Source organism: Theropithecus gelada, chromosome 8, assembly GCF_003255815.1.
Source record: "Theropithecus gelada isolate Dixy chromosome 8, Tgel_1.0, whole genome shotgun sequence".
NCBI classification, from domain to species: Eukaryota; Metazoa; Chordata; class Mammalia; order Primates; family Cercopithecidae; genus Theropithecus; species Theropithecus gelada.
The window spans coordinates 101,298,359-101,310,485 of NC_037676.1; the positions used below are offsets into that span (position 1 = coordinate 101,298,359).

At 50.5% G+C, this 12,127-nt stretch overlaps 2 protein-coding genes across 3 annotated transcripts in view; one reads left to right on the forward strand and one right to left on the reverse strand.

Moving 5' to 3' along the window:
• The window catches only part of STK3 (serine/threonine kinase 3), a 466,952-nt gene extending 464,651 nt beyond the window's left edge, over positions 1-2,301 (reverse strand). The window contains exon 1 of the mRNA XM_025393760.1: positions 1,375-2,301. The gene's annotated coding sequence lies outside the window, so the exon portion shown is untranslated. The remainder of the gene's footprint in view (positions 1-1,374) is intronic.
• A 1,088-nt stretch (positions 2,302-3,389) lies between these two features.
• OSR2 (odd-skipped related transciption factor 2) lies at positions 3,390-11,050 on the forward strand. 2 transcript variants are annotated; one of them, XM_025393763.1, is made up of 4 exons: positions 3,390-3,819; positions 7,800-8,568; positions 9,608-9,707; positions 10,474-11,050. In XM_025393763.1, the coding sequence occupies exons 2-4, from the start codon at positions 7,913-7,915 to the stop codon at positions 10,654-10,656; spliced, it is 939 nt and encodes a 312-aa protein (XP_025249548.1). In that variant the 5' UTR covers positions 3,390-3,819; positions 7,800-7,912; the 3' UTR covers positions 10,657-11,050. The 2 variants fall into 2 exon arrangements, with proteins under 2 accessions (XP_025249548.1, XP_025249549.1); XM_025393764.1 differs by having other exon boundaries at positions 10,556-11,050.
• Positions 11,051-12,127: the final 1,077 nt, after the last annotated feature.

Genomic DNA, 12,127 nt, shown 5'->3' on the forward strand with positions numbered 1-12,127 from the left:
AGCCCAGGTACAGGGAGCCGCGGGGCGGGCGGGCCAGCTGGTGGCCAAGCCCTGAAGCAGAGGAGCCGGCCACGGGGGTGGCCGCCCCCTCAGCCCGCGCCACGCAGAGCTCGGCCAGTGCCTCCAGGGGGCGCTGCGGCCCTTCCCGCCGGCTGCTGACTACAGCCCGCGGCTGCGCTTTCCCACCTCAGCGCTGCAGAGAGCGCGGGCGCTGACGCGCTGTTTTAAAGATAAAATTCTTAGCTTTTTGCCCCTGTCTCCGCACCCTCAACTCGGCCTAGTACACGCAATCCTCCTCTGGGTTCCCCAGGCGTCCTTGCTACTCCGGGGCCAGGGCGCACGCACCCCGAGCACAGCCGAGCTCCCTACTCCTCCAGGCTATGGCGAAAAACGGCCAATAGTGCGGGAAGTTCAAATGCAAAAAGTCCCCGCCTCGCAGAGGCAGTGGAAGGCTGAGGAGAAGGGAGGCGAGTCCCCGGGGGTAGTGGCTGGGATCCTTGGAAAAAGATAAGGTTTCCATATTGTATTCTTGAAAGATTAAAAGTTTCTAGGATCCGAGTCCGAGTGGCAGAGGCGCGCGGTTCGAGTGGGAGAGCCTGAGAGTCAACTCCAGGGAAGTCTGTGTCTGACACCTGCTCGCTGCTTAGCTGGCAGAGCCTCCTGGGTGGGCCAGGGGCAGGGGCCTGGGCTGCGCGCCCCCTCCTCCTCCACCTCCTCCGCGTTTCCTCTCCCTGGCCTTCATCCCGGTCTCCCGGGGCGTAAACTTGCAGCGGTTGGGGTTCAGACAACCGCTGCTCGCGCCCCTCGTCAGTTAGCCATTTCCCTGAGAGAGTCCTTGGTGTCGAAAGCCCAGAGCCGCGAGGACAGCAGACTACCGGGTCAGCGGAAATTTCAGAGCGATCCAGCAGCTCAGGTCCCCGGGGCCGCGGCGGGAATGGAACTGCTCGGCGGAGACAGCCCCCGGGGCACAGCTGGGCCACTGCAGACTCCGGGACTTCCCTCTCCGCACACCCGAAACCCACAACTCGCCCGTGGGCCAGGTGGCCTTTCTGCGCCGGGGGCTGCTGGGGGCGGGCGGAGAGCCTGGCCGGTGACCTGCTCTTGGGTGAGCTCCGCAATGCCTGCGCCCTAGACGCTGGCCGGGATGAGGGGCTGGCTGGGTCTGAGCCTGGAGAAACGCAAGGGTCAGCCCGCGGTGGGCGCAGAGGTGGCCCAGGAAGGCCCGTGGACAGTGCTGCGCTGCGCTCAGCCTCCGGGCCGCTCCCCGCGTCCGGCGCGCACCTGCCCATCGAGGCTGCAGGGCCAGCAGGCAGCTTAGGCGCGGCCGGGCCACGCGGCATCCCCCAAAGCTGGAGCTCGCCGACTCTTCCCTACCTTTCCAAGCGACCGCAGTCGTGCCCAGAACGCCGGCGTGGCCCAGACTCCATTTTGGAACTTCGCAGGCTGGAGTGGACGAAGTAAACACATTTATGGAAAAACCCCGGGGTTAGGAGGTTTGCGGAAAGAGGGAGCAGCTCGTGGGTGGTTGGAAATTCTGCCTACCCCTCGGGAAAACCAAACGATTCCGCACCCAACGTACACATACTTAAGGGCGGGAAAGGTGTGAAGCCCGCTGCTGGGGAGTTGCCTCCCCTTTGATGAAAAGGAAGTGTGAAGCTTAGGAACGCTCTTCAGGTCACCACCCCGTGAGTGGGAGACTTGGGGAGTCTGAAAGAAGAGAAAGCTCCCTCCAAATCTCCCAAATTGAGAAAAGATGCGGGAGGAATGAGGCAGTTGGAGAGAGAGGACCACAGGCGCCCCGCAGCTGAGGCTCAGGACTGAGCTCTAAAATGAAAGCACCCCTATGGGACCCACTAGGGAAAATGTGAGACAGAAAAAAAAAAACTGAATGCTTAGGCATTCTGCTGCTTCCATTCTGTGTGTCAAATCTACTTTGAAGCAGTTAAGTACTGCAGGATATTAAACACTCGGATCTCCGTTTTAAGCTCACTTTTTAATCTTTGCGAACTTAAAATTGGAAAGATAGAAAAAAAGATCTGCGACCTCTGTTATGTTTTACCAAAGGAACGAAAAATTCTCTCCACCTCGGCATAAATAAAATAGAAAGAATTTTATCTTAATAAAATAATATCTGGGAGCTTCTGCCTGACTCCCCAATTACTGCTTAACATTTTGACAGTTTTTAGCTTCTGCTTATATTTGTCTACTTCCCCGCAAGGTTGAGTTTTTTAAATTGTCCTTTGGGGAGTCCCATCCAAAACCATCTTTCGACGGAAGACTTTTGAATTGCACAGCCTCTTGGTTGAAGATCTACCTCCTCTAAGTGCGGGCTTGCCTGGGCTAACGCAAATCCCCTTTGGCAACTCGTCTGGGACGAAGGGCGTTTTTGCTTAGTGTTGATCACGCAAATCACATCTGAAAAGAAGCTGCTTAAAATGGGTGTGTATCATTCCCTTCCTGTCACTCTGTCGCCCCTATTCCAGAGTGGTTGAAGTGCTTTTGCAGTTACACTCACACAAGACCAAACCTTTAGAAGAACCTGAAAAATGTATCACTGCACTTTGAATTCGATTAACTTTCCTGGCGACTGAACAATGGACTCAATTTTTCCTGGGAATGACGATGTAAATGTTTTGAAAAACTAGAATCGCATTTTCCTAAATTTTAAAAATGTTCTTCACCCATTCCAGATGGATTCTTTATTGTTTGCCAATGGGTTGCAGATGCCCACTCTTTTAACCAAGTTGGTTTACTGCGTAAGAAATGAACATTTGCCGATTAAAGCTTAAATATTGGAAGAAATTTCTCCTGGGGCATTCCACGCGTCTTTGCAATAATTACTAAATTAGTCAATTGCCACCTCTGTAAACAAACTTCGTTTAGAAAACAGCAGGCGAAAGCAGACTACACATGTAGTCATAATTGACCAAAAGTATGTACAAAGCTGTTCAAAATTGGGGAAAGAGTGATTTATGCTGGAGAATACAGTCTAGAACTGATTTATTTTACTCTACGGTGAAGGTAGTTGTATTGAACGTGTTAAGATGTGCAAATGAAGCCGGCGAGCGCACCAAATAAAATTACTAAATGCCCTTTGGGATTCTCTGCAGGGTCTTTGAGAGGCAGAGAAGCAGTTGTTGAGTTTCTAATAGTATAAGGAAAAGTGGCAACGAGAAGAAAGGGGGTGGGCATTGTGTTTGTATGTGAATTTTGAACTGAGTCACCTACGGCTGCTCGAGGGAAGCCTCGAGCAAACCTGTGCCTTTAAGGCTCAGTTGCTATCCAAACACAAGTAAACAGAGTGGACCATTAGCAGACGCCGGGCGCGAAGGCGGAGCCAGGGCGCTGAGGGCCCAGCTCGGCGGCGGGACGCCCGCCCGAAGGGGAGGCGGGGCCGCTACTAAAGCCCAAGACTCCCGGCCTGGGGCGGCCTGGGGCAGCCTGGGGAGGGACGCGGGCGGGGACGGAGCTCGGCGTGCTTGCTGCTGGAGGGTGATGGCCTTGCAAGGCTGTGGGCTCCGACCTCAGCTGGAGTCGGCAGCGAGAGGTTCGCGGAACAGCGAGGTTCTGGGCGAGCGCTGAACGCCTGCCCCAAGCACCCCGGGTCTTTACACAGTCCGCGTCCACAGACTCTGAAGAAGACGTGGATCTGCTCTTGCTTTCGCTGCTCGCGTCCTCCAGATCATGTCCGCGACTCCTGCGACTCCGCGCGGAAAAAAAAGTTTGCCAGGCGTGGACTCAATGACCTTTCCAAACTGTGCGCCTCGCTGCCTGGACCGGGTTTGAGCGCTGCTGAGCAGGCAGACCTTTCTGCAGGAGGTGAGTGTCCGCCCTGGGAAGGGGCTGTAGCCGCCCTTTGGAAGGAAGGGTTTGGGGGTGCAAGAGGCGTTCAGATTCTCGGTCTGGTGTGCCCCAAGTTTAGATGTGAAAATAGATCATGGGGATGCAATCCCAGGGCACTGTATTTCTCACTTCCTTGGGTCCCTGGCATGCAACTCCCAGCTAACACCCAGCCACACACACTTCTACGTATGGTTTCTTAGTTTTGTTTTGGGATATTTAATCTAAGCGGTCGGCAAGACTTCTTATAAAAGCCGATCGACGTACACTGAGATCAAACCCCAAAACCCCATGGTGTTTCTGCCCCTGTCCTAGCAAGCCCTGGTCGACTCGTCCCGGGGCAGCCGCGGCAGCGCAGCGTGGACGGGCCCGGACACCCGGTGCCTGCCCAGCCAGCGACGCTGAAGGCGCATTTCAAGAGGGAAATAGTTCAGTTCTCGGTAATTTGTCAACCTTGTGCTGGCTTTTAAATTTTCCTCCCACCTTCCAGTCCTGACTGAGGGGGGGCCAAAAGCAAACTCCCCGGGGGCTTAAACGCTCGGATTCCCGAGAAATGGCAAGTGAGAAAGGAGTTGCAGTTGTACAAAGAAGGAGCGAGGAAAAGGTGTTTGTGGAGGGAGCCCCGATCTGTCTTCCTACCTGTTAGCAGAGAACAAAAGGGGGCTGGCGTTTCCCAAAGCGAAAGGGCGCAGACAGCCACTTTCTCTGCTAAACAAACTGCAGTCCTGAGCAGAACAAGAAAATTACTCACGCAGGGGGAGCAAGGGGAGCAGAGAGAAACAGAACCCAGATTATGCGGAAGGCATCTTAATTTAATTAACTCCTTGGGAAGGCAGAGGCGCTCTGAAGGGACAGGAAATTCGCAGCCGTTTCTCTATTCACCTGATACAGTCTGGCCCTCACAATCTGTCCTTAAACAATTTTTTTCTTTTTAATGATCTTTGATCTACTTAGTCTATAGCTCTCTAATTTATATAAAATTCTACTGCGGTTTGGGCTGAATTTCAGTGAGCCTATCTATCTAACCATCAGTCATTTCTCTCAGATACCAATGCACAGGTTTTAGCGGATGAACCCTGACTGTATATTATTTTTAGATAATTCAGTGTAATAATACCATTACCAAAGAGCAAAACTCCCTATCAAGTTACTTCTTAACTTTTTTCTCCAATGTTTTGAAAGCTTCACTGAACTAAGTGTGTACACATCTCCCTTGTTGACAGCCAGTCAACTAAATTTTACAAAATTTCTCCACATGCCTGGAAATTCCTGTGAAGAAGACTGATGAAAGAAAAATAGCCTCAGTTCCACCAACATATTTATGCCTTTTCATTGGTTTAAGTTTATTTCCTTGCAAAATTAAAAGTAACCAGTGGTCTGAAACAGGACGGTGGAGAAATGACAGCAGAAGAAGATCGCTGTTATTTCCTGAAAGGGAGTGTGGGAATTACAAGGCTCAGCTCTAGACAAAACGAAAGTACTTTAGGATCTCTGCCTTCACTTAAAATACTTCTTTTGACATACATTTCCAGCAACTCAATGGCAGTGTGGAAATTTAACCCTCCTAATTATTTGTGGCAAGAGCCATTGGTGGATATTTAAGGTAGTTCTGTTTCTAAAAGGGTTTCAAAAGGACCAATGGTTTGCTCTTCCCCTATGAAGAAACTATATGCTCTGCAAATTAAACAGGCACTATGAAATAGCACTTTTTTTTTTTTTTTTGCTAACATGAACCTGAAATATACTAGTCGTTAATTTCTGTGTTATAAACCATTCAGAGAAAAGGGAAAGAAGATGGCACTCAACTTTGTGGCAGTGTAACCTTTATGGCGGAGTTTGCTGTGCCTTTGGAGTAGAAATCACAGGTCACAGCAGTACTCAAGCTGACACCGCTCCCCCCCACACCCGCTCCCCACCTCAACACATACACCCTGTGGTGGGAGTTGTGCTTTGCCTCCTGTATTTATTTCTAAGAAATCTAGTCTGGGAATACACCCAAATAATAATTTCGGTTTCCTCTCTACGGGAAAGAGGTTGCTTTTCAACACGAAGGGAAAAATAATATTTTGAATCTCTGGAAAATCCTCATTATACAAAGGGAAATAAGGGTGTAATTTATTATTTTTAATTGAAAGGGAAATAATCAGATAGATTACCAGGAATGTTAGTAGAATCCTTTTTTCCTGCCTCCCTAAGAGAGTTGCCGCTGAGCAAAAATAATCGTGATTTGTGGTGGGAAAGTTGATTACTAATGGGGGTTTGCAGTTGCGGTTGAATGGTCTGACTGAGACCCTCTGACTGTTACACACCTCTCATTAACTCCTAGCCTGAACTCCCAGACCGCATACCACCAAGCAGAAGGGATTCGTTAATAAATCTCTGTCCCGGAGCCCTTCCAAACGGAAGAAGGTGTGGGCCCCGCAGAGGCAGCCAGATCCTGCCTTGCCAGAACGCACTGTCATTAGCGTAGCCCCCTAAGTCTGCTCACAGATGGAACCACAGGCAGTACTTCACAACACGCTAAAGAGGACAACTTAGGCGCAGGAAGGGGTTGGGTGGGAAGGGAAGGCTGGAATCTCTCCTGCCTTCCCACTGGGTTCAAATGCCAGGCTTGGCGGTTGGTGGCACAGACTGGTGCTTAGCTCTGACTCCTACACCTGGGGGGCTGGCAGAGGGAAGGCCCTGGTCCCCCGAGCTGGCAGAACTCCTTTCTAAAACGGGGCTGGCCGTGGGAGAATGTGGGCCCGCCGTGAATGTACGTGAGGTGCTCCCGGGAACCTGGATCTGAAATCAGACCTGTGTTGCCATTGGGAGCACCAGGAGAGGGGAAGTGCCCTGCTTAGGCCCAGGCCGGGCGTCCTGGTGGCGGGAGCACAGCCACACTCACCTCTAGGCCAACGGACAAGGTTCCTGCAGGCCAGCAGGGCCACCCTGTGCTTGGCCTACTGCGGCTCCGCTGCAGCTCCTTTCCTCTCCCTCCCCGGAGCGCTCTCCTCTCTCCTCTCCCCTGTCTTCTCTCTCCTCTCTGGTCTCCTGGGGCCTACCGGGTGGAGGGATGCAGGGGTCGCTTCTCGGTGCCAGACTGGGAAGCAGCTCAGGCCTCCCGAGAGCTTGGCACTCAGTCTGGGAAAAGGGGTTCCTCCAGCCTCAGGGATGTTCTCTGCCCCCATCCCACCCCCTGGGAGCCTGAACCATCTGGAAGGGATCTTAGTGGAGGGTTGGGAGGAGAGCCCCTGGAGGAGGAGGGGGCGATTCTAGGCCGAATCCAGCCCCTGAGGTGTCACTTTTCTTTCCTGCGGCCCGTCACCGCTGATAAATGGGACTAAGGGCAGAGAAGGAAAAAGAAAACCTCCGAGGTCAGTGGGGGGCGAGGCGAGCCCTTCCCAGGGCCCTCTGGCCCAGAAGGATGAAGCGCACCGGCTTTGCTCTTGCACGCCGGCTTGCGGTCCGGGTAAGCGCGGGAAAGGCGGCCGCAGGGCCGCAGGGCGCGGCAGCAGCGCAGCGCGTGGGATCCCACCACCCATACGTTAACCCACCGTTCCCGGGAGCTCCGAGGCGCAGCGGCAACAGAGGCTCGCCCCGGCCTGCCGGCATTGGCGTTGTGGTTGACTGAGCTTCACCTGACGGGCTTGGGGAAGGTGGGCTGGGTTGGGCTGGGTGCTGCCCCACTGTCCGCCTTTCGTTGGACCGATCTGTATCTGTCCAGAGTCTGAATCCGACCTTCCTTCCTTTGGGCGCCCGCTTTCCAGTGGAACATTTCTTGCTGTGGCCCAGGGCTGATCTGCATGCGGACTTGAGCAGGTGCCACGAGGTCCCCTCACGGCTTCTTTTGGGGGTCTTGAAGTCAGGTGGGGAGGGAGACTTGGGTGAGTGTGGTAACCTGTGTGAGTGCCAGAGGGCAGAAGGAGCAACCTTGGATTATAGTCATGGTCTCTCCCTCTCTTCCCTGCCATTTTTAGGGCTTTCTCTACGTGCTGTTGTCTCACTGAGTTTTTGTCGGAGCCCCACGCACTCCTGCCTCTGATTCCTGGAAGAAAGGGGTGGTCCCCTCAGCCCCCCAGCATCCCGGAAAATGGGGAGCAAGGCCCTGCCAGCGCCCATCCCGCTCCACCCGTCGCTGCAGCTCACCAATTACTCCTTCCTGCAGGCCGTGAATACTTTCCCGGCCACAGTGGACCACCTGCAGGGCCTGTACGGTCTCAGCGCGGTACAGACCATGCACATGAACCACTGGACGCTGGGGTATCCCAATGTGCACGAGATCACCCGCTCCACCATCACGGAGATGGCGGCGGCGCAGGGCCTCGTGGACGCACGCTTCCCCTTCCCGGCCCTGCCTTTTACCACCCACCTATTCCACCCCAAGCAGGGGGCCATTGCCCATGTCCTCCCAGCCCTGCACAAAGACCGGCCCCGTTTTGACTTTGCCAATTTGGCAGTGGCTGCCACGCAAGAAGATCCACCTAAGATGGGAGACCTAACCAAGCTGAGTCCGGGGCTGGGTAGCCCCATCTCGGGCCTCAGTAAATTGACTCCGGACAGAAAGCCCTCTCGAGGAAGGTTGCCATCCAAAACGAAAAAAGAGTTTATCTGCAAGTTTTGCGGCAGACACTTTACCAAATCCTACAATTTGCTCATCCATGAGAGGACCCACACGGACGAGAGGCCGTACACGTGTGACATCTGCCACAAGGCCTTCCGGAGGCAAGATCACCTGCGGGATCACAGGTGAGGCGGGCAAGGAGGATGGCCGGGAGAGGGAAAGTGAATTTGTTCTGGACACACCGAGTCCTGATAGACATCCCAAGTGTCTTTATAATCCCCTGTGATCTAAAATACACCCTCAATCACGCTCCCCAGCCCGGTTCAGCTAACTCCCAACATCTACTCTTTCTTCCCCCCCAGCGGCTCCTGCTATGTTCTTGTTTGGGATGAGGGAGGGCCTTTCCTCAGCCTTGGACAGGAACAATTCGTTGGCCTTAGTCCTGGGATGGTTATCCTGTCTCTTCCCGGTGCGGTGAGGAGTGGTGCAGAAGAACCGAGGGACCCTGGGGTGCCGGTCCTGCCTGCAATCAGGCTACTTCTGTTGGGTTTTGCCCCTCGCCCCCCACCTAAGTGCACCCCAGAGCCTGCCATGGGGACCTTTCTTTTAAGCTGTATTTGTGTGTGTGTGGAGGGGGGGTCTTGCGGTCACCGAATTTACAAACAACTCCCACCTGCCTTCCACGACCTTAAACTCTGCATTAATACAAGGCAATTGAAGACATACAATAATGTAAGTGTTATCCTTGGGTAAAAACTTCTCAGGAGTTGGGGAGACCTTTTTAGGGGTATCTTTTCTGGACTCTACCTGCTGTTCCCCAGAGATGAGACTTCTGTACCCATCCTCCGAGGCCGTTAAGGGATTCACTAAAATTAGCACCTCTAAACTCGGCTTTGCCTTACATCCTGATTTGGCCAATTTAAATCCCAGAGAAAACCATGGAGGCCAAGAAAGGCCCGTTCAGCGGGGTTTTGAGCTCCAGAAAACACCAGAGAGGGCGATCAAGTGTAGATAAAACCCGCAGGCCAGTGAACATTTTGAAGAGAAGCTGTTTGTTGAGATTAACCATAAACAGAATTACACAGGAAAAAAAAAAAAATCTAAAAACATAAATGGAAATCTTGTTTCTTTTGTTCTTCCGTGACTTCCTTTTAAGTAATTGCTAAAAGTAACTCTTCATCATGGGGCAAAGTTATTTCAATGAAACCTTATATTAATTTTCAGGTATATCCATTCCAAAGAAAAACCCTTCAAATGTCAGGAGTGTGGGAAAGGATTTTGTCAGTCTAGAACTCTAGCAGTTCACAAAACTTTACACATGCAGGTAAGTTTGTTTTCTTGTTTTAAAACAGTGGCTGGTTCATTTTATCATTACTGCTTTGCAAAAGGTGTTCAATGGCAGACTCTTTCTCGTAAAAGGCTCTGTTTAGATTAGTTCTCTATGTGGGGAAAAGCAACACTCTCGATTTTTTTTATATATAAAATTAATCTTATTTAACATAAAGCATTTTTATATTTTTCTTAAAAAACAGGCCACTTTGATTATCATAAACCCTAATTTTAGAATTTTTTTCATCCAATCTGCCCTGCATTTAAAACTTTCGTGTTTAGGAGGAAATAAAGGTAATTTTGATAATGGAGGCATAGTGAAATCCCATACGTTCTCTTTCCCAGGGGCCTCATAATTTGTACCTTTCAGGACATTGAGGAATAGTTTAGTTTTCCAGCAAAGAGGAGCCTTATTACCCAGGAGAATGTTGTTCCTTAAGAGAGGATTAGAGTTTTTCCTTCCTCCTTTTCCTGCCTATGACATGGTGATGAAATGTGAAGAGCTGGAAATCACAAAGCCCACCGAGGTGGCCGCGGGTCTACCTCCGAAGTTATCAGTGTAATCGGGCCTCTGTGTATGCCTGCACGTGTGTTTTCATGATTGGAGGATTAGGAGCACAGATTTGTTCCTGCAAGTCCCCTCTTTTGTTGTCATGCGAGTGTTATGTTAACGCTTGTGATACCGATAAGACAGAAACTATTGAAAAGGGTGCAGTGGTGGTGTGAAGGATTAATCCTTTGCTTGCTTCACATCTGAACAGGAATCTCCACACAAATGTCCCACATGTGGAAGAACCTTTAATCAGAGAAGTAATCTGAAAACTCACCTTCTCACCCATACAGACATCAAGCCCTACAGCTGCGAGCAGTGCGGCAAAGTGTTCAGGCGAAACTGTGATCTGCGGCGGCACAGCCTGACTCACACCCCGCGGCAGGACTTCTAGAGAAGCCCAGGATCTGTCCCGTGCCGCCGCTGCTCCCCTCCCCCGACACCTCTCCACGTCTCCTTCCCGGGGGGTCGCACCCCTAGCCATTCACTGACCCCAGCTCTTCCCTTGCTGCAACCGCACCTGCAGCTCCAGGGAGTTAACTCTTCTTCTGGGGGACTGAGAACTGTAGAAAGCCACACACTACATCCCTTCACAAAGAGTATATGCTAGTTTTTTGTAGATATTCACAGCTCATTTTAGAGCTCTGTACATAATGTTGTGGGTCTTTGTTTTGTTGTTTTGTTTGTTTTTGGATCTTGTTGGATGCGCCTAGATATGGAAAATGGAAGCCAAATTTTATCTTTAAAGACTGTATTTTCAAAATAAAACTTTTTCTTGTTTGTTTCAACACTCCTGCAAAGGTGTCTTGCTATTTAAATTCTGTTTTTCCTCTAGATTCGGGAAGAGTGAGCCTTCTCTATACAATTCAATACTGAAGGGCATTCTTTATCCCTAAGTTTAAAAAAATAGGATTTCTCAGACTTCTCAATCTGCAACTTCAGCCCTTCCCTTTTTATACGGTGGCATTTTGGAATTAGACAATTGGGCTGTTTCTTTGTTTTGCAAAGATATTAAAACATTGATGCCCCTGAGGTTTTATCCCCTTTTGTTTATTTCAATTACTTGTGTATTATTCCCTCAGATAAATGTAATATCTTAATATAACATGCAACTTCCATGGTTGTCCCACTTGAAAGCACAGGATGGGAAGAAGCAGGAAGCGTAGAAGAGGTGGGAGCTTCTTACCACTTCATTTTTGAAAAGTCCTTGGCCTATTGTCACAATTTATGATGGGCAACTTCTCTTACCATTAGACTTTGAACACTATGATTTATCACTATAGACAGAAACTTTATCCTGTCTTCAGGAGGGAAGTCTAAAATCCTACAGAAGAGTACAGGAAGATACAATCTTCAAGAAGACGGGAGAGAAGAGGAGAAAGGAGAAACCAGTTAGCTATGTTCACAAAATATTTCTTTCTAAGGGTGGGGATCCTTTCTTCTAGAAGGTTAGGATTTTTCTGCAAAGCAAACTGAGTTAGGCTACCGGTGAGGTTTCCACCACTGGTTGGTCTTTGTCCCTGGGAAAATGCCAGAAGTGCAGGTTACTCCATGTATAGAGCTCATGACAAACATGTAGTCACCTTCTGAGGCATTTCAACCTTTCCTAAATGGTTCCCGGGGAACATGACTCTAGTATAGTGACAACCCTGAAGTATAGTGTAGGATTTGGGTGGAGGGCTTTGGAAGGAGATAAAGAGTAGTACTATGCAGAGACTGGAAGGAAAGTGATTTAACTTAAAGGGGGAATGACAGAGGAACCTGTGGCCCAGTAGGCTCTTACAAACTATTTAATATGGAACAACGGGTTAAACAAGGCATTATCAGATGTTTAAAAAATTTGTATATTTGTGTGGGGATGGCAT